Source organism: Agelaius phoeniceus, chromosome 22 (genome assembly GCF_051311805.1).
Source record: "Agelaius phoeniceus isolate bAgePho1 chromosome 22, bAgePho1.hap1, whole genome shotgun sequence".
NCBI lineage: Eukaryota > Metazoa > Chordata > Aves > Passeriformes > Icteridae > Agelaius > Agelaius phoeniceus.
In genome coordinates this window covers 3,623,352-3,649,382 of record NC_135286.1, presented here as the reverse complement: position 1 = coordinate 3,649,382, position 26,031 = coordinate 3,623,352, and the positions used below count along the sequence as shown (strand labels likewise).

The 26,031-nt window shown below is 51.1% G+C and overlaps 1 protein-coding gene across 2 annotated transcripts in view; it reads left to right on the top strand.

Moving 5' to 3' along the window:
• The first annotated feature begins 512 nt into the window (after positions 1-512).
• The window catches only part of GRIK3 (glutamate ionotropic receptor kainate type subunit 3), a 133,411-nt gene continuing 107,892 nt past the window's right edge, over positions 513-26,031 (top strand). Inside the window, exon 1 of one of the 2 annotated variants that reach the window (XM_077189444.1) lies at positions 513-985. In XM_077189444.1, the coding sequence (XP_077045559.1) occupies positions 871-985 (115 nt within the window). In that variant the 5' untranslated portion in view covers positions 513-870. The remainder of the gene's footprint in view (positions 986-26,031) is intronic. The other variant, XM_077189445.1, reaches the window with a different exon arrangement.

The window sequence follows — 26,031 nt, the reverse complement described above, 5'->3', positions numbered from 1 at the left end:
TCATTAAACTCCGGCTGCGGAGCGCGGCCCGGGCGCTCCGACCGCTGCTGCAGCGGCCTCGGCCCCGGCCGCCCCCGGGATGCCGCCCCCAGCCCCAAACCCCCCTGCCCGGCCTCTCCCGGCGCCCGACGGTGGGGACACCGGGACCCCGGGGTTATAAGGGACCCCCGAGCCTTTGGGGGACACCGGGACCCCGGAGTCATAAGGGACCCCCGAGCGCCTGGGGTCGGGAGCAGAGGGAGCAGAGGCGCTGCCGGGACCCCCGGGACCCTTTGGCCATCGCCCCCCGCCCCGCGGTGCTCGCCGAGGGTCCCCCTTGGCATCCCCACCCGGGGGAGCGGGCGGGTGACAGCAGTGTGTCAGTGTCGGGGTGTGAGTGTGTCAGTGGCGGGGTGTGAGTGTGTCGGGGGGGACGTGAGTGTGTCAATGTGAGTGTTGGTGTGAGTGTGTCGGGGGGTGTGAGTGTGTCGGTGTGTGCACGCTCCACTCCGGGGCTTTGCGCGAGCCGCGCATCAGCGGTAGGAGGGGACAGAGCCGCTCCTGGGGCGCACCGGCAGCCCCGGCTCCGCAGGTGCCGCCCGACCGGCACCGGCACCGCACGGCTCGGTCCGGAACAGCCCTGCCCGGCTCGGCTCGGCTCGGCTCGGCTCGGCTCGGCTCGGCTCGGCTCGGCTCGGCTCGGCAGGACGCGGAGGGGAGCGGCCGGAGCTGTGGCTGCCGCGGGACGGGCCGGCGCGGCCGCTCTAAGATGTGCCATGAGCCGCCCGGCCCCGGCGCCGAGCGGCCGCTCCTGAGCCCCGGGCAGCAGCCGCCCCCGTCCCCGCTGCCCCTGGGGCCGTAGGGCCGCGCCGGCCCGCGCCCTCCCCAACGATGCCCCATCTCTGGCCGGCGCTCCGCCGCGTCCTCTGGGAATACTGGGCAGCGCTCCTGGTCGGCGGCTTCTGGGGACAGAGCTCGCACGGGATGCCGCATGTCATCCGGATCGGTAAGCACCGGCGGCGGCCGCGGGAGAACTTCGGGGCCGGGCGGAGAGCGCGCTGCCCGGGGGATGCGGTACCTGGGGCTGCGGGATGCGCTGCCCGGGGCCGGGGCGGAGGTTCCCCGGGTGAAGGATGCGCTGTCCGGGGCCGGGGCGGAGGTTCCCCCGGCCAAGGATGCGCTATCCGGGGCCGGGGCGGAGGTTCCCCCGGCCAAGGATGCGCTGCCCGGTGCCGGGGCGGAGGTTCCCCCGGCCAAGGATGCGCTGTCCGGGGCTGGGGCGGAGGTCCCCGGGTGAAGGATGCGCTGTCCGGGGCCGGGGCGGAGGTTCCCGGGTGAAGGATGCGCTGCCCGGGGCCGGGGCGGAGGTTCCCCCGGCCAAGGATGCGCTGCCCGGTGCCGGGGCGGAAGGTGCCGGCGGCGCGGCGAGGCGGGGGCTGTGTCCCGGAACGGAGCGGGCAGCGCTCCCGGTGCGAGCAGCCGCCCCGGGCGAGGTGCGATGGGGGTGCCGGGCACCTTGCGAAGAGGAGAGGAGAGTGCTGTCCCTCTGTCCCTTTCCCCGGGGAAAGGGAACGCTTTGCTCCGGAGAGGAGAAATGCTTTGCCTCTGGAGAGGGAGGATGCTGAGCCCCCAAAGACGGGGGATGCCGAGCACCCCGAGAGGGGGGATGCTGATTCCCTGGAGAAGGAGGATTTTTGCTGACAGAGGTGGGGGATGCCGAGCCCCCGGAGAGGGGGATGCGGCTGCTTGCGGTACCCGGTGCGAGGAGAGCTGTTGAGCCTGCGGCAAGAGGGTGCTGTGCAGGGGTGCTTTGACCCAGGGCTGGATGTGCCCAGAACAAGGGACAGACAGCCCGGGGGGGCCCGCGGCACCGAGTCCCGCTGCCTGGAGGATGCCAGTGGGCTGGCTCCGCTGCAGCTGCTGCTGAGGACCAGGCGTGTTTCATTAAATTGCTGAGGTTCTGGGGAAAATTAATTTTTAATAATGTTACATAAAGTAATTGCACAGATAACATCCTGGGAATGAGTCTGCGATCTTTCTTTTTCTAATTAAACGAGATACTTGTTTTAATCATGTCATGTAAAGAACGGTGCTGATTTCTGTTACATCCCATGCACTTTGCCATTGGTACACATTCCCGGGGATTTGCTGTCTGCCCACTAAAAATTACAAGGACAGGTTTACCTGTCTTTTGACAGTTCAGATTTTATCCTAGAGAAACCAGTGAAAACTGAATAGATTTGTGAATAATATTAACTGGAAAAAAAAAAAAATTGGGTCTTACTTAAGCCAGTGCAACTGCACAGCAGCAATGTGAAAACCAGAAAGAGAAGAATGCTGCTCCTGAGGGACAGGTGCTTTTTGAAGTGAAACACTGTCACCTCCAGCATGACTTGAAGTGGCTGCATGGCCCAGATTGTCTCATGGACAAGGGCTTGATTCCTGCAGCTTGAGCATCTGGTATCCCCCAGACTTCCGTGGCTGGGGTGCTCCAGGCAGATGTTACCCCGTGCACATCGTAGTGGCAGAAATCTTGGTGGAAAAGGTTAATGGATCTGCCTCCGGGCCTGGGGCCCTGGCGGCTGCTGAACTTTCACCAGAGCCAAGCTGTTTAGTATGCTCAGCCTCCTCCTGGAACAGCTGGAAATGTTTTGTGCCGCACAAACCCACTCCCAGGAAGGCTCCGTGGCTGCTGACAGTCCCACTGCAGGAGCGGGGAGGTCCTGCTGTGAGACCCCCGCTCTGCGTGCCACCAGCCTGTCCCCAGCGCCAGCTCCGCAGTGCTGGGGTGGCAGAGTTTCCCTCCCCGGCAGGTCCCAGGGCTCTGATGGCCTTTGGGACCGACAGCCGTGTGCGGGGGGGCTGTGGCAGCTGGGCTGCCGGGCTGGCAGCTCCTCCTGCTTTGGGCTTGGCAGCGGCGGGGCCGATTCTTGGTGGCCAGAGCCGGCTGCTGCCAGGCTGGAGCCCCGAGGAGGCGGCCAGGGGCGGCTGCAGATGTGGCAGATGCTCGTGGGGAAATGGGCTGAGGCCGCTGGGGCTGGCGGCTGCTGAGACTCCAGGGAACACTCGCCTGGCTCATGGGGGACATTCAGGATACTCAGGAGTATCCCTGGGGGCTCTGTGGAGAGGTTTAGTCTCGACTCTCAGTGCCTCAGTTGTCCTGCAAATGGATTTTCCAGGCTCAAAGCAATTGCACAAAAGGACAGAGGAGATTTCAATGCAGACGCTGCTGCCAGCCCTCCACGAAAACACTCGGGTCTGCTGCAGCTCTGCTCCCCTTCACCGGGCAGGCAGGGAGGGATGGAGGCAGGGAGGGAGGGATGGAGGCAAGGAGAGAGAGATGGAGGCAGGGAGGGATGGATAGAGGTAGGAAGGGAGAGATGGAGGAGTCAGGGATGGAGGCAAGGAGGGATGGAGGCAGGCAGGCAGGAAGGGAGGAAGCGTTGCCCACTGCAGGAGCACAGCTGTGCCACTGCCAGCACTGCCGTGCCTTCCACAGGAACGCTCTGGCATTTACCTGCTGAGAAATCCCACAACAGCCAGCCCCTCATCGAGCCACCTTCTTGATCACTAAAGTAAGAAACTTAAAAGATCAGGAGAAGGCTTTAATCGGGGCTGCAGGGAGATCTGTGTTTACCTTCTCTCTCAGCTAAAACTGGCATCATTTTGTGACCTCTTTTTCAGCCCACTGGAAAACTGCAGCTTCTTGCCCTGCATTAATTTGTGCAAAGATGCCCTGGCTTTCAAGTAATTATTTTAATTATTAGGTTATGACAAGACGTGCAGAGCACTTAAGTAACTATTGGTTTAGCACTGAAAATCAAACCAGAGAGAAAGCAGGTAACTTCTCAAAGCTCTCTTTTTTCCTTGTGAAGCTGACTATTAAAATAAATACAGGGAGAGATATCTAAGAAAGGGAAGAAAAAGCCAAAAGCGCTCTTTCTCTCACCAGTAAAATATAAATATTTAATCTACACATCTAAACATAATCTATACATGCACATGTACAAAGAAAATCTGTGCCTTGTTGCAGGATGGGTTTTTAAAGCAGGAGTTTATATCTGAAGCTTCTTCAACAGCTGCTCGGTTATTACGCAATCTGTTAAATATTTGAAAAAGCCGTATCAGAAAACACCACCCGAGTGCTCAATTCAGCTCCGAGGTGCCCTGGAGCAGAGGCAGAGGAGGGTGGTGGTGAGAGGAGCTGCCCGTGCCCACCCCGCTGAGGGATCCTGCGCTGCTGCCCGCCCTCGCTGCGGCTGAGCCGGGCACTTCACACCTGGCAGCAGGAGCAGCTGAGCCTTTGCACTCTCGCAGCCAAAGGAGTGCCAGGAGGAGCTCATGGGACCGTGCAGAGCCCGTTTGTCCAACCCTGCACTCGGATTAAAAAGCAGTTGTAGCACCCTTGAGCACACAGACAGAGCCTGATGCCATTTTGCAGCGCTGATGGCACCGTCCTTAACAAAGCAGGGCGGGATGGCTGGGTTAGGTGGAGCAGGACTGGCGGCTCCAGACCCATTTGGTTGCTGAAGCATCATCGGGAATTCCTCCGAGTGCTGCTTTTGGGGGATGGTGTGTTAGTGAGACACAGTGCGGATCGGCTGCCAATGGGCTGAGATCAGTAAAGGGTAAAGAACAGACCCCGGGCACTGGGCAGGCAGCAGGAGCTGGGTTTGGGGGGTCCTGAGTGGGTTTGCATTCAGGAGCTGGGTTTGGGGTGTGCTGCACTCAGGAGCTGGGTTTGGGGGGTCCTGAGTGGGTTTGCACTCAGGAGCTGGATTTGGGGGGGGGGGTCCTGAATGGGTTTGCACTCAGGAGCTGGGTTTGGGGGGTCCTGAGTGGGTTTGCACCCAGGAGCTGGGTTTGGGGTGTGCTGCATTCAGCAGCTGGATCTGGGGGGTCCTGAATGGGTTTGCACTCAGGAGCTGGGTTTGGGGTGTGCTGCATTCAGCAGCTGGGTTTGGAGGGTCCTGAGTGGGTTTGCATTCAGGAGCTGGGTTTGGTGTGTGCTGCACTCAGGAGCTGGGTTTGGGGGGTCCTGAATGGGTTTGCACTCAGGAGCTGGGTTTGGGGGGGGGTCCTGAATGGGTTTGCACTCAGGAGCTGGGTTTGGGGGGTCCTGAATGGGTTTGCACTCAGGAGCTGGGTTTGGGGGGTCCTGAATGGGTTTGCACTCAGGAGCTGGATCTGGGGGAGGGGTGATGAGTGGGTTTGCATTCAGCAGCTGGATTTGGGATGTGCTGCACTCAGGAGCTGGATCTGGGGGGTCCTGAATGGGTTTGCACTCAGGAGCTGCTGAGGAAGTGACTCCACTTGGCCCTGCTGCCATCAGTGCCCTTGGCCACCCCACTCCTGCCAGGAGTGCCCCTGCTGTGTCCCCTGCGTGGGCAAGGGGACAGGCAGGTCCCACCCTGCCCCTGGGTCACCCCAAGCCCAGCTGTGTGCCCCTCTGCAGGAGGAGTGTGCCAGGCCAGGGAATGGGTTCATTTTCCTTGCTGCATCACCTCCATGTCTGGATCTTCACTTTTGTGCCAGGATTTTACTGAGCTTCTACTCCTGCTGATATTTGTGGCAATAATCCCACCTCAAGCATGTCTGACAGTCCCACTCCTGTATCTCTGAAGTCACTGTGAGCAGGATCAGTCTCCAGCAAAGCTTTTAAACAAACAACCCTGCGTGAGGAATTTATCAGATTTTATTTCTTGTAGTGTCTTTCGGAGCTGTGTTTGCATAGAGAAGGGGTCAGAGCATCGATTGTTTGTATGATTTGCAAGTAACACAGAAAATACAATCAAATTGGAAATCCTGTGAGAAAAATATCATTGATTATTTTACACAAATACATAGAAAACAAATTCTGGGGATAATTATCCTGCTCTGTGTGATTGGCTTTTCTGAGGCTTATTATGCCTGTCAGGAATTTTATTTTGAAACCACCTTCCCACACTCTGCAAATGAAGTTGTATTTTTAAAAATAAAGCAGAATCAGGCTTTTCCAGGCTGAAAAGGCAGCACCCAAGGGCTGGGAGCTGCACATCCACAGGGGACATGAATGGGAATCCTCAACAGGGCAGCTCCAGGGTTTTTCTGCCCAGCTCCTGCCTGGTGACCAGAGTGGCCAGAGTTCTTTGAGGAGGCTGGCAGGGGATGGCACCAGGCTGGTTTTAAATCACTTATTGCCTTTGTAGCTTCTGCTGCATTCCCCTGGGCATTTCTGTGACCGTGCACCCACTGCTCAAGCATTTCATGGTTGATAAAGTTATTTCAGGTCACGAGACACTTTGTGTGTCAGATAACACATTCTGGTAATTTCAGCAGGATAGGAGGGCGGCAGTGTAAATTGTTTGGTGGTAAATGAATTCTGAATACATTTGAATAACAATGTTAACTCTTTATCGCAGAATAGTCTAATTATTTGATCTTGGCATTCTCTCGAGAACTTCATACAGGAAATTAAGATCAAACCACACAGCAGAAAAGAATAGACTCTCATTTATCACGAGGCAGGAGAGACACCAGAGCAGACAGCTCCGTGCTGGGCTCCTGCCTCGGGGCACTTGGGCACCCTCGGGCCGGGGGCAGCAGGGGCTGGGCACAGCTTAAGGGGTGGGGGAGCCTTGGGGGGCTGGTTGTGAGTGGAGAGAGGGGGGTGCACATCTCCTGACACTGGGACACTGTGAGACACTTACTGGGACACAGTGACACTCACCAGGACACAGTGACACTCACCAGGACACAGTGACACTCACCAGGACACAGTGACACACACTGGGAAACACTGACACACTCTGGGACACAGTGACACTCACCAGGACACAGTGACACACTCTGGGACACACTGACACACACCAGGACACAGTGACACTCACCAGGACTCAGTGACACACACTGGGAAACACTGACACACTCTGGGACACAGTGACACTCACCAGGACACAGTGACACACTCTGGGACACACTGACACACTCTGGGACACAGTGACACACTCTGGGACACAGTGATGCACACTGGGACACCCTGACACTCACCAGGACACAGTGACACTCTGGGACACACTGACACTTACCAGGACACACTGACACACACCAGGACACAGTGACACTCACCAGGACTCAGTGACACACACTGGGAAACACTGACACACTCTGGGACACAGTGATGCACACTGGGACACACTAACACACACCAGGACACAGTGACACACACCAGGACACAGTGACACACGCCAAGACACCCTGACACACTCTGGGACACACTGACACACACCAGGACACAGTGACACTCACCAGGACACACTGACACACTCTGGGACACACTGACACACACCAGGACACACTGACACACTCTGGGACACAGCTACACACTCTGAGACACACTGACACACACCAGGACACAGTGACACACTCTGGGACACACTAACACACACCAGGACACAGTGACACACTCTGGGACACAGTGACACACTCTGGGACACAGTGACACTCACCAGGACACAGTGACACACTCTGGGACACACTGACACACTCTGGGACACACTGACACACTCTGGGACACATTGACACACTCTGGGACACAGTGATGCACACTGGGACACCCTGACACTCACCAGGACACCCTGACACACTCTGGGACGCAGTGACACATGCCAGAACACAGTGACACACAGTGAGACACTGTAACACTTACTGGGACACAGTGACACACACTGGAACACACTGACACACCATGGGACACAGACACACACTGGGATGCCTTGACACACCCTGGAACACAGTGATGCACACTGGGACACAGTGACACACACACCAGGACACACTGACACACCCTGGGACACACAGACACACACACTGGGATATCCTGACACACACCAGGACGCTGGGACACACCCTAGGACACACTGACACACACTGGGACACTGCGTCACACGTGCCTGTGGCACCTCCTCTCGTGCTGCAGTCTCACATCTGGTTTTACCACCAGCAGGTGCAAATCCCCCTCTCTGACCCGAATCTCTGCCTCTCGGGTGTTTTTATTAACGAAACCAAGCAGAGGCTGATGTTGGGAGAAGGTTCCTGTAAAGCCCGCCCGGAGCGACACTGAGCTCACTCTGTCCCCGGCAGAGCTGGCTCCCTTTTCCTGGGCAAGGAGGCGCTCCTTGGGTACAGAGCAGCGCTTGCAGGGAATTAGCGCTGCCGAGGGAATCCCAGCCTCCCCGCCTGTCGCGATATGCGCTGGCGCCCAGCCGGGCCCCGCATCGGCAGAGGGCAGTGCCCCGCCGCGGCTCCCGCACCGTCCTGCGGAGCAGCGCGGATCCATAGCGCTCACACCGAGCTGTGCCGGCACAGATGCGGTGCTGGAGTCTCCTCCCGGGGCAGAGGGGATCCACAGCGCTCACACCGAGCTGTGCCGGCACAGATGCGGTGCTGGAGTCTCCTCCCGGGGCAGAGGGGATCCACAGCGCTCACACCGAGCTGTGCCGGCACAGATGCGGTGCTGGAGTCTCCTCCCGGGGCAGAGGGGATCCACAGCGCTCACACCGAGCTGTGCCGGCACAGATGCGGTGCTGGAGTCTCCACCCGGGGCAGAGCGGATCCACAGCGCTCACACCGAGCTGTGCCGGCACAGATGCGGTGCTGGAGTCTCCTCCAAGGAGCAGAGCGGATCCACAGCGCTCACACCGAGCTGTGCCGGCACAGATGCTGGAGATGCTGGAGATGCTGGGGATGCTGGAGTCTCTCCACCCAAACCAGCACGAATCTCCAATGCTCAAACAGAGCTGTGCCAGCAGAGATGCTGGAGATGCTGGAGATGCTGGAGTCTCCCCCCGGAGCAGCGGGGATCTCCAGCGCTCGAACCGAGCTGTGCCGGCACAGATGCGATGCTGGAGTCCCTCCTCCCAGAGCAGAGCAGATCTCCAGCGCTCGCACAGAGCTGTGCCAGCAGAGATGCTGGAAATGCTGGAGTCTCCTGCCGGGGCAGAGCAGATCCCCAGCGCTCGCACAGAGCTGTACCAGCAGAGCTGCGGTGCTGGAGTCTCTCCTCCCAAACCAGCACGGATCTCCAGCTCTCGCACAGAGCTGTGCCAGCAGAGCTGCTGGAGATGCTGCGGGTGCTGGAGTCTGTCCTCCCAAAACAGCACGGATCTCCAGCTCTCACTCGGAGTTTTGCCAGCAGAGATGCTGGAGTCTGTCCTCCCAAAACAGCACGGATCTCCAGCTCTCACTCGGAGTTTTGCCAGCAGAGATGCTGGAGTCTCTCCGCCCGGAGCAGCACAGATCTCCAGCGCTCGCACCGAGCTGTGCCCAGCCGAGCTGTGGAGATGCTGGAGTCTCTCCTCCCGGGGCAGAGCGGATCTCCAGCGCTCGCACCGAGCTGTGCCAGCAGAGATGCTGGAGATGCTGGAGTCTCTCCTCCCGGGGCAGAGCGGATCTCCAGCGCTCGCACCGAGCTGTGCCAGCAGAGCTGCCGTGCTGGAGTCTCTCGTGGAGGAGACACAATGGCAAATCCGCCCGGCGCGGCGCTTGTAGCCAGCATTAAGCCTCCTAATCCGGTGTAATGTGTGTCTCCACCAGTTTCGCAATCTCCTTCGCCTCCTCTCGGCTGCAGCTTTACCGCGATGCTGTCTGGGCTGTTCCCTGTGCACAGCAGAGTCTCTGGGAATGGCAGATAGCGAGTGGAAAGCACGGAGGGGGGATAGAGGGGAGCATTGAGGGCTGAACGAGAGGATAAGAACGGCTCTACGGCAGGAACAGGAGTGCTGTGCCCCTTGGGGAATCCAGCTCGGTTTGCCAGGCAGGGATTGTCGCAGTGTGGGCCGGTGCAGAGGGGATTTCAATGGGATGGGGAGTCGTGCATTGATACATCGATTCGTGTTATTGACAGTGAAAACAGGGACGATGCGCTGCTGTTTACCACTTGTAATAAAGACTAAAACAGATGCAGGTCCTTAGCACAAACGAGAGCTCTTAAAGCAGGTGGAGGGCTCAGCTCATTGCTTTGTCATTGCTCCTGCACCAGCTTTGCTTTGTGGTTGCATTTGTTAACCCCTTCTGCCTCCTCTCACCCCCCTTTGCTGTGCTGCCCCCGGGGAAGCCACAGCTCCAAGTGCTCAGATTTGCACTGTGAGACTCCCACCTCGCCAGCATTACCTGGCTCCTTGTGCTTTAAATCTGCAGCGAGACTCTGAGCATGAACACACAAATACGGATGTGACTGCTCTGTTATTCCTGGCAGGGAAGATCATCAGCAAAACGTGGTTCAGCTGCAAACGGCTGAGGAGAGCGTGGGGTACCCCTGCGTCAGAGGCAACCCCAGAGCTGCTCTGAGCTTCCCCCACGCTGCTCAGCTCTGCAGCACTGGCAGGAAGAGAGGAGAGCAGACACCAGCCTTGGGCACCACACAGTATCTCTATTATTCAATACTTCAGTCCAGGGACCTCGTTAGGCTTCGGCTTTTTTGCTGTGCCCCAGCCAACAAGCTGCACTCCCCTGTGTGGGGTCAGATTCAGAGAATAAAAATAAGTATTGGGAAGTAATAAGGGAACAACTGGCACATTCTGTGTCAGCTCGTTGTGCCTGGGACATCCAGCACAGCAGTGTGACCTGGAAAGCAGCAGGAACGACTGGGCTTCCAAAGGCACAGACCCTGTGGGGACATTTGGAGAAGTTTTTAAGCAGACAGATAAACCAAAGGCACAAAACAAAGACTTAAAATTACATAAGTGTTCAGACAAATTGGTGAATTTGGGCCTTGCACTTTGCTCATTGCTCTGGAAATTGGGCACTGGGGATCTCCTCTAAAGGGTACCCATCTCCCCTGGACTGGAGCACTCAGTGTTACACAGGCTTTTGTGACAAAGCCCAATTTCTCCTTGGCACCTGCAAGCAGCAGCTTGGGTGGAAATGGTGGTTCCTGCCTCCAGTAAGGACTGGGATGAGGCCACTGACTGCCCTGGCCCTCATTAGCAGGTAGTGACATCTGATGGCTGCGGCATGGCCTTTGCTCCCACTGGGGACTTGGGGGTGAGCAGACCAGATCTCTGAACTCACCAGCTCCCAGGTGAGTAGGAAGGTACATCATTCCTAAAATAACAGAGCTGGCTCTGCAGAGCCCAAACTCCATTAGAGCCGTGGAAGTGAACGGGGAGAGAGCCGGCGGCGCCGTGGGCGGCTCCCCCCACTCTAATGAATAGACGGCTGTCAGCTCGCACTCTTCTCCCAGGATGAAGCAGTAAATAAAATCTGGTGTAACCCACAAATTTAGCTGAGTTACGGCTGTCTGTGGGGACTGAGGTGTTAGACTTGTTGGTTAGTTTTGCAGTGAATTCAAAGCGCTCTGAGGGAAGTCACCGCAGTGATTTTAAATTCCGCCCTCTGCGAGACACCGTGCCTGCCTGGGCTGAGGGGGATTTTTCCTGCCTGCAGCAGAAGTTTTGTGCTGGGAACAGGGTGGATTCTGTTCTGAATGGAACAAAAAGCCACAACACCTGCTCAGCAGAGGAGACAAGGCTGGATGTCACAGAACCTCAGAATGCTTTGGGTTGGAAGGGACGTGAAAACTCAGCTCATTCCACAATCTCAGAATGCTTTGGGTTGGAAGGGACATCAAAGATCAGCTCATTCCACCCCTCCACATGGGCAGGGCACCTTTCACTGTCCCAGGTTGCTCCAAGCCCTGTCCAACCTGGCCCTGGACACTTCCAGGGATGGGGCTGATGTACCCCTGGGGCTCTGTCACTATAGGACACGAAATAAAACGATGCACACACACTGTTGTTCTTAAGGTAAAAAGGGGGAGTTTATTTTCTGACTCTAATTTATAGTTTTCTAAAAGTGACAGTGGATTGAAGGGTGACAGTGACACTGTCCAGTGACACTCTCCAATGACACTGGACAAACCAACAGTCCATCAAAATTCTCTTCCTCTATAAAATTATGCAAAACAATGAGTTCTTTACAGAAAGCGTGTGAGAAAGCTCGTTACAAGAATGTAAACATCAGAAGGCTTAGAAAATCTTAAAAAATCAGGGCAACAGGGCTCTGTCAGATCACCCTGCCCACTGCTGGCACCAAGAGCAGCCCCTCAGCCATGCCAGGGAGGTTCCCTCCCTGCAGAGCCTTGGGACAGACACCAGTCCTTTAGCACTGCAGAACTCTGAGCTGATATTCTTTTATCAGATGTGCAGCAAAAGGTACATCATGATTAGCCTTAAAAGCTTAAGCTTTTTCTTTGCCTGTGCGAGACAGATTTATAATATTTCCCCCTCCTTTTTTAAGACAGGATTCTTAGTGCGGACAGTGATTTATGGAACAATCAATTTCCTTATCTACGTAACACATTCAAGTGATCCATCAACGCCAGATAATCAATCCAGCTCGGGATTTTAAGTGTATATATGTATACTTGTATATATATTTTCCTCCTGTACTGTTGTCAGGCCAAGTAATGTCTCCCTTTCTTTGCTCCTTTCCTTTCCCAGTGACTTCTGTTTATGGTGTGTAAAAGAAACCCCCCGACGTTATATTACACCTTGTAAGTTTTACAGTACTTGAGAGGTTTATGTGCTATGAATGTAAAGGGCAATGCAATAACGCAAAGGGCAGTGAGACATTTTTAAGCACAGAAGGATATACACAGAGCTGAGGAGATAAATCTGGGTGGATAATCGTCCCACTGTGTCTCTCCTATTTATGAGAGGAAAAGACATTCGCTGCAAATCATGCTTCAGGTCACTCGTGCTCTGGGCTCTGCTCTGCTCTGCATTATTGGCTGCTTTAACTGCTCTTAATCTGCTTTGAGGTCTCTGCCCTGGTTTGGAGCAGTGTCCTGGCCCAGCAGAGGGGGCTCAGCCCGGGTGGGGAGTGATTCCCCATGGCTGGGGGGGTACATTGATGCTGTGCAGCTCAAGGACTGGTGTGAAAAACCCCAATCACTTGTTTTAAAATTTTTGAAAGTTTAATAGTAATAAAATGGTTATAAAAATACTAATATATATACACACACACACATATATATAAATATATAAAATAAATTTATACCTAAAATTTATATTGTATAAATATAAATATATAATATATATAATATATATATAAATAAATAATATATATTCTAGAAATATATAATATATAATATATAATATATAATATATAATATATAATATATAATATATAATATATAATATATAATATATAATATATAATATATAATATATAATATATAATATATAATATATAATATATATGTATAAATAAAATCATATTATATATATAAAAATTAGAGCAATAAGAATTTGGACAATCACAGTTAGGACAATAAAAAGCAAAGAATTTCGAACCTTTGGATGCTTTCTTCAAAAAAGCATGCCAGCTAACAAAGGATTAACCCTTAAAAGCAACAGCCTGTTGCATATTCATACATCTCATACATGATGCAAACATTCCTTTCAAACTAGGGATTTTTCTGTTTATTGCCAACTTCTCCCCCTTCATCTTGTAAATCATGGTTTGGCTCCATGGAGCCTGAAAGGATGCAGAAGGAGCCTGGTTCTTCCTGCAATATTTCTTCTCTTTGGGATTTTAATGTCGTTGTTATCTCTGCACAAAGAATTTCTTGATAATCTTTATCCATTCCTTGAGCTAGTTAGAAAAGTATCTTACATCGCATAGTTTCTATTTTAATATTATGTTGTAGCCTAAAACTATATTTAACACACTGCTTAAAAGGATTAATACAGCAGAACTTTCTAACATAACACATATAATATTCATTTTGATATTTGTGAAAAGCCAATCACATAATAGGCATTTTTCACAACTGGGGTATGTGGAATTTGATGTGTCTGTCCTCTCCGAGTTGGGAAAGGGCTGAGCTAGGGAAGGAACTGTAGGAGGGAGTAAGAGGAGTCACAGCTGCCAAATCTGGAGCTTATGGGTGGTTGAGCTGGGAAAGAGGAGCCTGGGTTCAGCCGCCCACAGTCTGGGTGTTCGCTCCTGGGGTTTGGGCTGGGCAGGAAACTGTTCTGAGAATAGGTCTGGGAACTTCAGCTGACACTGTTCCTGCAGGAGAGGAACTTCTCCTGGGGGCATTCAGATTTCTGAAACATTCAAGCTATGAATCCCTCTCAAATGTGAATATTCAGAAGTCAGCATTTGCAATTAGCAGTAGAATTGGAGACAAAATGCCATAATTCGTTTCAGAGGTCAAGAGAAGTTGTACACAAAGGTCACTGTTCCATTCAAAATCCAATTTGTTTTTTGGGCTTACTATGGCAGAAATGCTGATGATTTTGTTATTGCCACATGATAAGTACTTTCTGTGCAGGAAAAGATTTTGCCTTGATTACTTTCAGTTTTAACTGTCTGGGGCAGAGATGGGATTTTCCTGATTTGAACCATCTCTTCAAAAGAGACCGCGACCAAAAACCTCGTGGTGTGGCAGAGCCCCATGGAGCTCCCAGGGGCAGGAGCTGGTGGCTGCTGTCCTGTTTGCCATGGTGGCAGCAGCACTCCAGAATGTCCCTGGGACGGGAGGAGAGGAGAAGAACCTGCAAGAGAATCCTCTGAATCCATGTCCCTCCCATCCAAGCAGTTCTGCAGAGCCCAGCGCCTCCTGCAGCTCCAGGTGCTGTTTGTTTCAGCAGCAATGCCATCACCATTTTAAGCCGAACCAGGGACCTGTAAAAAGGGTGTTCTTGGTTTAAATCTCTGGTCTATAAAATCTTAAGGACCTGCTCTTTCTTTATAGGGAAAGAAAACCATTTCTTCCTCATTTTATGCACTTTTCTTCTTGCGAGTTTTTATTTCTGCAAAAGCAGTTTTTGTCATCTTTGCTTAGACAAAATTCAAAGTAAGACCCTGGATGTTTTGCTTCAGGGTGGCATCTCAGCTTGGCTCATAATATTTGAATGGAAATAGGATCTTCAGTTTTCTTTCCTATTCATCTACATCACAGCAAAAGGGTTGTCTGGAATGGGTGTTGCAAAATCTTAGATGAAGCAGATAATATTTTTTAAAATGGAGGGTTTGTCCCTGCACAGTTTATCAAATTTCCTTTAGGTTAAAGTTACAAATGAGGTGTTGAATACAAAAAATGCTCAGTTCTTTGAGCAGCTACCTTCTACCCTGTGGCGTATTCCAATAGCCAGGACTGACTTTGGATGTGTGCCTATCTATTTATAAAGGATCAGTAAATAAAATGTTTAGAACCATCTTTACTGAATTTTCTTCGACATTAATGCAGTGGTTTCTATTTGGTTTTCTTTTCTACAGTGCAACTTCATCTATGAAATGTGGCAATTTCCTTCTGCTGAAGGGAGAGCAATGGCTCAGAACAGCCAAAATCCAGCCTGGGCTGCAGATCCCTCTCTTTACACTTTGGATTTGCATTTACTTTAGAATTTTTCTGAGGCAATTCCCACTTAATTGACTGTCACTCCCTTTCCTTCTGTCCCCTGCTCCAAGGATCACACACACACTTGGTGCCCCTGGCACAGCCACTCCCTCTGTGACTTTCATCTCAGCTGCTGAACTCCCCTCCTCATCCCCAGGCCTCAAAAGTGGAGGGAAGAGATGAGCACAGCTGAAATCCTGAACAAGCTGTACTTCCTGGTATTTTAAGAAAATGCTGAATTTTAAGAAAATACAGAGTTTCCTCAGCAGCTGGATGAGATTTTTCACTTGGGAACAGAACCCCCAAAATGTTCCTGGCTTCCTAAAGATGCTGTGAGGTGCCACCAGCCTGGGTGACAGCACTGGTGACACTCTCAGCACCCACACTGACCCCAGCACTATGTGCACATGATTTAAAGGGAAGTTTCCCCCCAGCCTGGTGACCATGGATATTTAATGCTGGCCCAGGCACCTCTATATTTTGTGTTATAGGCCTCTATATTCAGTGTTATTAAGGTCACTCTATGTGGTTACACGACTCTTTGTGCTCTTTGAGGGTTTGTGGGGAAACCAATTTCCATATGAATTATGGAAGTTGATACCAACAGGGCTGTAATTCGTAAATTGTTCTGACAGCAACATTTTGTAACAGAACACAGAGAAACCAGGGTAATAAAACTTGCCATTAAGGGAGTGGACTTGTGAGTCCTAGAAAGAAATCTTGTCCAAGGATTATTTATGATCATTGCACACCAAAATGTGTTTTTGCATTTTTATTGCTGGCAAATTACTTGTAAACCCACCAGGGAGCTAATGATTTTTCCTCTGAGGCCATGCAACTTCATTTTGGTTTATATATATATATCCATTTCTGCCACCAGTTAAGCTGTCACTTTTGATTTAGATTAACCATAATTATTTCGAAATAGCTCAGGTGTTAAAGGGTTAACTGTCCTTTGACTCCAGCTGACAAAATCCACAGGACAGTGATTCCAAAGGAGAATGGTGGTGCCTGGGCAGCTTTTCCCTGGATCACTGGAAAGGTGCTAACCACCTCTAATGGGGAGCACGGATTATTTATGTTCTTCTGCTGCTTCTCATTAATTTTTCAGAGCACTTGCTTGAAGAGTTCCGACTTCTCTGCTCCTTCATTAGTGTTACCTGCTCAGCAGCGTGCAGCAGGGGAGGTGGCACTTCTGAAAGGAGATTTCTGCTTTGCAGGGGGAGAACAGCAGCAGGAAGCTCTGGACAAGGAGCTGGGAGCAGGGACAAGGTTTTAGAGAGGTTTTTGCCTCCCCAGCAGGGCTGGCTGGTGCAGGGGCTCAGTGGCCTGAGCCTGCCCGGTGGCTCCTGTGAAAAATGCCCATCACTTGTTTTTAGAATTTTAAAAGTTTGATAGCAATAAAATGGTTATAAAAATAGTAATAGAATTAGAGTAATAATAGTTTGGACAATTTGGATTAGGACAATATGAGACAATAGAAACAAAGAGCTACAGACAGTCTGGGTACCTTTTCTGGGCAAAATAAGCCTGAAAAAGGAGCCACGTTAACAGAGGATTAACCCTTAAAAGCAATACCTGTTGCATATTCATACATCTCATACATGATGCATAAATTCCATTCAAACACAGGATTCTGTCTGGGCAGTGTCAGCTTCTTCCTCATAATCCTGATGCCTCTTCAGGGCTGAGCAAGGTGGGAAGAACTCGATTGGAGAGCAATAAATTCATTTTGTCTGAAAGATTCAGGTGTCCTGTGGCTGCTATCTGGTGCGAGTCCTTTCTTAAAAAAAGTATCTTACACAGCATAGTTTCAATTTTAACATCATGTTATAACCTAAAACTATATTTAACACACTACTTAAGAGAATTAATACAGCGTAACTTTCTAACACAACATATATAATATTCATTTGAATATTTGCAAAAAGCCAATCATAAAATACTCATTTTTCACACTCCCATCACCCAGGGCTGGTTGCCTGTGCTGAGCCACCCTGGAGCCCTCCAGGGCAGTGCAGCTGTCCCAGCCCCAGCACACGGTGGCTTTTCAGCATCACTGATGTCAGAATTCAACACATCCCTCTGGCTGTCCTGGACTGCCAGGACCTCTGCCAGGGGGCTCAGGGACCCTGGCACAGAGCCCAAGACACCTGTGGGTTTGACCATCATGATTTGCTCCATTATGACCCATGGAGCAAATTACCAACCTTAGATGAGGATCTGCAAGCCACAACAGTTTAAGTAGAAGGACAGTGAATTTATCATGGGGTGGAAAAGTAGATTTGGGGGTTTTTAGAATGGGGGTTCAGGGGGAAAGATGGAGGAATCTGGGCGTGTCCAGCCTTTCCCCTTCTTCTTCTTGGCCTCCATCTTCTGCTGTGATGGTGGCACTTTTGGATGGGTTTAGAGTAGAAGCTCAGTGTCTAACATAGGTGATGGGTATTGGGGAGTAATTGTAAATATTGTACAGGCAGTTTTAGTATAAAAAGATAACAACACTGCCCTGGGGGCAGGCAGAGTGCCTCTGTCTGTCCTGCTGAGTGGACCTTGGCTGGACAGGAGAAAGAATTTTATAGCTAAGAAACAATAAACAACCTTGAGACCAAGAACTGAAGAGCTCTGACTCCTTCTTTGAGCACCAGGCTGGGAAAAAGAGACTTCCTAACACATCTTGGGGTCACTGTGAGCAGCAGAGATCCCGAGACACTGAGGGGTCCCTGTGCAGCCATCACTGCTCCTGCTCCCTCCCTGACAGCCAGGCTGAGCTCAGCTGCACCCCTCGCTGTGTCCTGTCCCCCAGATGTCACCAGGGCCTCTGTGTCACTTCACAGGACAGCAGCTTTTACCCTTTTCCTCCTTGGGATGCTCCAGTCACTCACAGCAGGAACACCCCGGCTGCAGGGAGCTGCAGGGAGCTCAAGATCAGCCTTACAAAGGTTAAGGCAGCACTAAATTATTCCTGGCCATGGCTCCCAGGGTGATGGCACCTCCTCTTTTGTGATGTGCAACCTTGGACAGATTTTCCTGGTGCAAAAGAGGCAAGAGGTGCCCCCAGGGATCACTCAGTGGTGCCACCCACTCTTGTCAGTCCAGATGGCATCCCCTGGGCACAGGTAGCAAATGGATGGAGATGTTTGTTAGACTTTGGGGGTCATGGGACATTTGTACATTCATTACCACAGTCACCAATGACTAATTGCATTTTTGATCGTAACAGAGCGTTTCGTTAGAGCCACATTTCCTTTATGGATTTTCAAAGCCTTATTTTTAGAGAAATAGTTTTTGATCTGTTGTTGGCTCTTCTTCTGCTCTATTACAGACTCCCTGCATGGCTTTGAACAAATGGCTTTGCTCTTCTTTTCCTTAATTCTGTACTTGTAAAATAGGGCTGAGCACGCTACCAGCTCCTCTGGGCTGTGGGGATGGGAAGGGTTTAGAGCCTGCAGATGTCAGTAGCTGAGCTTGCCACACCCAGCAGGATCTTTGAGGCACAACAAACAGATATGAGCAGGCACAGCCCTATTACCAGTGAAATACTGAGATTATAACCCAGGACTCTCTGACTGGAGCAATTCTGGGGAATAAAAAAAAAAAAAAAAAAGAGTATCCTAAATACACTTAACTGCTTATTTAATGTAGATTTTAAAAGTTATTTATCGAAATTTAGCAACTGTTTACTCAATCCAGTACTGGAAAGCCTTTAAAACATACTCTTAATAATCCCTTTGTATTTAACTAATGTACAATAGCGTGTGCTATTACATTGCAATTACATCCTATTTGAGACACTTAATTAAAAGGGAGGCTGTAATGAGCTCCCAATTGTTTGGCTCCTCAGCCAGACCCACACGATGGAGGATTCTGCCTGTCAGTGGTGCCAGGCTCATCCTGGAATGACACAGTGGCAGCATGGAGCTGCTACATGTGAGCCTGGGGCTGTGTGGGGCTGGTTCTGTGTGGGGCTGGGTCCATTTGGGGCTGGGTCTGTGTGGGGCTGGGTCCATTTGGGGCTGGGGCTGTGTGGGGCTGGGTCCATTTGGGGCTGGTTCTGTGTGGGGCTGGGTCCATTTGGGGCTGCTCCATTTGGGGCTGGTTCTGTGTGGGGCTGCTCCATTTGGGGCTGGTTCTGTGTGGGGCTGGGTCCATTTGGGGCTGGGTCTGCGTTGGGCTGGGTCTATTTGGGGCTGGGTTTGTGTGGGGCTGCTCCATTTGAGGCTGGGTTTGTGTGAGGCTGGGTCCATTTGGGGCTGCTCCATTTGGGCCTGGGTTTGTGTGGGGCTGGGTCCATTTGGGGCTGCTCCATTTGGGCCTGGGTTTGTGTGGGGCTGGGTCTATTTGGGGCTGGTCCTGTGTGGGGCTGGTCCATTTGGGACCTGTGTGGAGCTGGTTCCATGTGGAGCTGTGTCCATATGGGGCTGCTCCATGTGAGGCTGGGTTTTTGTGGGGCTGGATCAGCAGGGTCACAACCCCACAGGTCTCTCAGGCCCTGGAGATCACTCCCACTCCATCTGGGATGGCTCCAGTCTTCTCCTCCTCTCTGGGAGAGAGTTTGGACCATGGACACTTTGTGATTCTGGGCTCCAGAGCTCCCCAGGGCTGGAATGTCCCAGCTCAAGGGTGCTCTTCAGAGGCAGCTGCCCATCCCAGCAGCTCTGGCTTCATTACTGACATGGGAACCAGCAGCAGGCCCTGCCCTGCAGGAGCCACCTCCAGCTTTGAGCTGTGATGTGGAAGGGCAGCAAATTCTGATGTGGAAGGGCAGCCTTGGAAGGTGCACCAAGGCCAGAAAGCTGTGTGGTGTTCATGGGAACCTTGGGAACCCTGCTGTGTGCCTGAGCATCACACGGTCTGCCCTGCTCTGCCCTGGCCTCTCCACAGCTGGGAATCACAAATCTGGCACACAGGGCCCTGCTGGGAATCATAAATCACAGTGCCATGCTGGGAATCACAAATCTGGCACACAGGGCCATGCTGGGAATCATAAATGTGGCACACAGTGCCATGCTGGTGTGGTCACCCTGCCCCGTGCCAGGCTGGCTCTGTGCACGAGCTCTCAGACATCTGTCTGCAGCCAGCTGCTTGCCATCCCACCAAGTGGCTGCTCTGCTTCTCTCAAGTAAAAAATAAATAATAATAATCCAAGCCCCCTTTAATTCAAGGCTGTTTGAAACCAGAAGTGACAGCAGCTTTGTGCTCGCTCCGTGGCGGGATGTGAAGTTAATTTGTATAAGTGATTCTTTTGCTTTTAATTTATCAGCCAAACTGAGGGACACAGGGACCCCCACGAGGCATGCCTGAATCTTTCAGGAGTGGAGCTTGTTTATTCAAGTGCTTAAATATAGCTCTTCATTGTGTGGCTGATCCTGCAGTGCAGTGCAAGGAAGGCAGGATAGGAGATGCCTCTGCTCCCTGGGTCACTGTGGTGCCTGTGCAGCCCCCAGAGTGAACCAAACCCTTCTCCCACAGAGAACTGAGAGAACAAGGGCAGAGGGATCTGTGTGCAGCAGCTCTTTGGGTTTTGCAGGGGATTTTTAGGCCAGCCCAGGTTTATGAGCTGCCCATGAACCCAGTGCACAGCATCTCATAAAAATCCTGCTTCCTCCTCTTGTTGGATTAAGTTTCTTTTTTTGATTCAGAGATGAGGTAATTGAGAGGTGTTTTTCACTTCTCTACATTCTCTTCAAATCCATTTCCCACACCCTCTCAGCTCTGCAGTTTTATTTTGTTTGCAGTCTGAATCTAATAAGAGGATGAAGGGAGGTTTTGGCAGGGAATGGTCCCAGTCCTGGGCGTGGTGACTGATGCAGCCACATGTCAGAAATCCAGGATAGCAGCCCTTCCCTCCCAGAGAAGGGGCCAGAGAAGGCTGTTCCCTGGCATTTTGGTTAGGAAAGGAAGGATGCTTCAAAGTGAAAGGGAAACAGAAACCTCCAGGTGTTTTTTGTTGTTCCAACTGCTTTAAAATGATGTTTAGATTTCACGTATCAGTAATTACATCCACTTGGGTGGTATTTAATGCCAGCCACTGATGGATGCTCTGTAATCCTATAGAGAGAGAACACGTTTGTTTTCTGAGGCTAACTGCACACAATCTGTTATTGTGTGATGTTGAATACTTTGAGGGTTGGTGCCTTTCAGCGTTGAGCATAAAAGCCAGGCCTCCCTGACAATAACCTCCATTAATCAGGCCTCCCCAGTCCACAAGCCTTGGAGACTGCCACGTCCTCTTTGTACACCAAAGCTTGCCAGAATTCCAGAGTGAAAAACCTCCTACCGATCTCCCTCTCTTTCATTTCTTCTTCTTTTTTTGGTTTAAACAGGAAAATAGCCTCCCAGTACAGCTCCCACTGCTTTAGCTGCATCTCCACACGTTTCTTTTAAACTAACTGACAGCTTATGGTGGGAAGGAGAAGCAGCTGCAACTTGTTGGGAGCGGGGGAACTTCACTTCCAGAGGATTCAGCTCCTTTTGTTTTCCACAAGAGCTGTTGAGTGCTCAGAGCTTTAAAAAAATAAGGCCACTCATTCAGACTCCTGCAACATGGATTCAGGGCAGAGGTGCCCTGCAGGCTCTCCAGAGAGCTGGGAGCAGGAATGAAGGTCCCCCAGAGCCCCACTGGCTGCTGTGCTTGGCTACACTTCCACAAACTCCCATGGGAAATGAAATTCTGGTGCTTCAGCTCAACTTTTCATCCCTGTCGGAGTCCTCAGCTGTGCTGTTTGATATGTCCCAAACTCCCCAGCTGCTCTGAGTGCATGGGAATGACAGAAGGAGAGGACACAGCCTTAAGCTGCACCAAGGGAAGTTTAGGTGAGATGTTGGAAAGAAATTCCTCACTGAAAGAGTGACTGGGAAATGGGATTGGCTGCCCAGGGAGGGGGTGGATTCACCACCCCTGGAGGAGTTTAAAAACAGATGGAGGTGGCACTCAGTGCCAGGGTTTAGCTGATAGGAGGTGTTGGGGCAGGGCTGGGTGATATTAAAGGTATTTTCTAACCTGAGTCATTCTGTGATTCAGGGCCACTCCAAAATGAGCCTGTTAGAAAGAAATTCTTCACTGAAAGAGTGGCTGGGAAATGGGATTTTCTGCTCAGGAAAGGGTGGAGTCACCACCCCTGGAGGAGTTTAAAAACAGAGTGGAGGTGGCACTCAGTGCCAGGGTTTAGCTGATGAGGGTATGGGTTGGGCTGGGTGATATTAAAGGCATTTTCTAACCTGGGTCATTCTGTGATTCTATTATTCTGTGATTCAGGACCACCCCACAGTCAGCCTGCTTTTCCTGAGGTGCTGAAGCATGCCAGGGCTTCCAGAGTGGAATCACTGCAGGGCAGGGCCAGGCTGGGCTGGGGCAGCACTGCAGGGAATGGGAATTCTGGGCAAGAAAAGCATGGCCACGGGGCTGGGGAGGGAGGTGTGGGTCACCTGGCTGAGGAAGGGAGTTTGAGGAGAGCAGAGGGTGTTCCAAACACCATCCTCTTCCTCTTGGGCAGCTCCAGTGGGGACGTGCAGGGTCCCAGCTTGGCCAGCCCAGCACAGCTGAGCCACTGTTGTAAACCAGTGGCCAAATTCCCTCAGGGCAGGCAGGCCACGGGTTTGTGGTGCTCACTGGGGAGAAGAACCCTCCAAAATGGCCAAGGGTTTGTGGTGCTCCTTGGGGAGAGGGACCCTCCACAATGGCCAAGGGTTTGTGGTGCTCCTTGGGAAGAAGGACCCTCCACAATGGCCAAGGGTTTGTGGTGCTCCTTGGGGAGAAGGAACCCTCCACAATGGCCAAGGGTTTGTGGTGCTCCTTGGGGAGAGGGACCCTCCACAATGGCCAAGGATTTGTGGTGCTCCTTGGGGAGAGGGACCCTCCACAATGGCCAAGGATTTGTGGTGCTCCTTGGGGAGAAGAATCCTCCACAATGGCCATGGGTTTGTGGTGCTCATTGGGAAGAAGGACCCTCCACAATGGCCATGGGTTTGTGGTGCTCATTGGGAAGAGGGACCCTCCACAATGGCCATGGGTTTGTGGTGCTCATTGGGAAGAGGGACCCTCCACAATGGCCATGGGTTTGTGGTGCTCACTGGGGAGAGGGACCCTCCACAATGGCCAAGGATTTGTGGTGCTCCATTGTGGCCCCCCACAATGGCCAAAGGTTTGTGGTGCTCCACTGTGGCCCTCCACAATGGCCATGGGTTTGTGGTGCTCCATTGTGGGCCTCCACAATGGTTTAAAGCACATTGGAAAAAGGCAGGACATGAAAGAAAAGCCACACAAACCTAGACTGCAGCTGGACACTTTGGTGTTGAGCAGTGTGTAACCTTCACCTCACCCAAGCTGTATTTTCCTCCTGAAGTCAGTCCCTGCCTGTCCTTGAGGGGCAGTTTCTCAATGGAGAAAAGACTCCTCGGAGCTGCCAGCCAAAATAAACCTAATTGTTGCATTGTGTCTGAGCAAGTCTGAAAGTTGCCAGTAACAGCTATCTCAGACCATCACAATCAACATAATTTTGGTCTTAATTGCTAAGTATTGCTATAGAAAGACGGGTTGTCTTTCTGCTCCAAGTCCTCACAGTTGCTCTCCCAGGTTTCAAGATGCAGTGAAAGTTTTTGGGCTGGTTTTTCTTTTTTTTTTTTTTCACACTACGTTTCAAATGCTTCATTGTCAAACTGGTTAAAAGCCCTTATTTATAAAACGTGTGCGTCTCTTTCAGCTTAACTGAAAAGGCATTAAAATAACTGCAGCTGTGGAAAGAATAATTACAGCGAGATTTTGTCAAGGACTCTCTTGTCTGATGTTGCCATCTGTGACATGGTGAATGCAAAGATCATTTGAAACATAGGCAGTTAATGTAGAGAATAATTTCGGAGCTTTCGATATTTATGGTAAATTATTTAAGTTTATTGTTTGGTTTTATGGCCTCATTATTCTGTGTGGTAAGGATCTCTGCTTTTTGTGTTGTTCTGCACTTCGATTTCCACTTTGTGAAGGAAAAGAACCCTGCAGTAAAAGTAACACTTCACACATTTCAGGAATGTTTCAAGGAGACATCATACTAATCAGATTATTTTCATGCACCTCAATATCATCCCTGATGCCTTTTAAAAAAAAATCTGCAGATAAAGATCTTCTTCTTGACCAGGTGTTAATAGCCAGTCCTTCAGGCATGGGCAGTGACAGGGGCTGGTAAACATTACAGACTTGCATTAATTTTCTTTTGTCTCTTAGAATATTGTTTCTGAGACTCCCTCTGCGAGGACATTGCTGCATTATTTCCTTCAACAACCCCTGACTGGCCAAATTAGGAACAGACTGTCGCACTGGAAATGAGTAATTGGCTGCCAGAGACACAGAAAAGGGGACTTGGCTTCCCCCAGCCTGGCTGCTCTGTACAGGGGCTGGTGCTGGAGCCAAATTCGTGTGTTAATTAATCAAATGAGGGCATGGCCAGGCTGTGGGCAGCTCCTGTGTGGGCACTGCCAGGCTCCCCATGCTCCTCCTGTGTGGTGGTGTTTGAGGGTACCCAGGACAAGGGAAGAGATGAGAACCTTGACTCCGTGTTTCAGAAGGAGTTATTATTATTATTTTTTATTTTTTATGATTTATTATTTTATGATGTATATTATGTTAAAAGAATTTATTATTTATGATTTATTATTTTATGATGTATATCATATTAAAAGAAAATTATATACTAAACCTACACTAAAGAAAGAGAGAGGAGACATCAGAAAGCCAGAAAGGAATGATAATAAAATCTTGTGACTGACCAGAGAGTCCGACACAGCTGGACTGGGATTGGTCATCAAGTAAAAAACAACCACATGAGTCCAATCAAAGATGCACTTGCCACATTCTGCAGCAGCAGATAATTATTGTTCACATTTCATTTCTGAGGCTTCTCAGGAGAAAAATCCTAGTAAAGGTATTTTTCAGAAAATGTGTCAGTGACACTCCTGCTCCAGCTGGGTGTGTCCCATGTCACCTGCACGTCCTGCCCCACAGCAGATGGGGACAGCACCCTGAGAGTGTTTCCCTCCTGTGCCCAGGGTGCAGCTCCTGCACTCTGAGCAAGGTGTGGGCAGCTGTGTCCAGGGAGGGACCCCAGGAGGAGACTGTGATGGGGTGAGGGTTGAGGCCTTTTTGGGACTACTTAAAAAGAGAGGTCAGGCAAAATTAAGGCAATAAAAAGCAGTTCTATTTATTGAAGGGCTTCAGGTACCTTCAACATTTAGGGCAGACAAAGTACCCCAGGGGCTACACCCAAAATGGACAATGGGTCACAGCTTTTCACACTTTTATAAGTTTGGGCCATTTGCACATTGGGGGTTCATCTTCCAATTACAGCTTCAGATAATGAAGTCATTGACCCCAAGTTTGCTGCCCCCCCAACTCACTTTTGTTTCCATCTCAGGGCCTGAGGCAGTGAGGTGTCCCTGACTGCCAGGCCTGGAGAGGAATTGTTGTGTCTGCCCCAAATGGGAAAGCAGCAGCTCCCACTGTGTGTGGAGTTTGGAGTTATACCCTAAAGAACTGCAGGATTACAAATATATAAAAATTATAAAAGCTGAAATCCTGAGGCATCAGGGTCACCCTGGGTACAGCACCCTGTTCCTTGCTGTGGCTCCTTACTGCAAACCCCCCCCCAGGCTTTCTGTGTAGTGCAGGGGATGGTGCT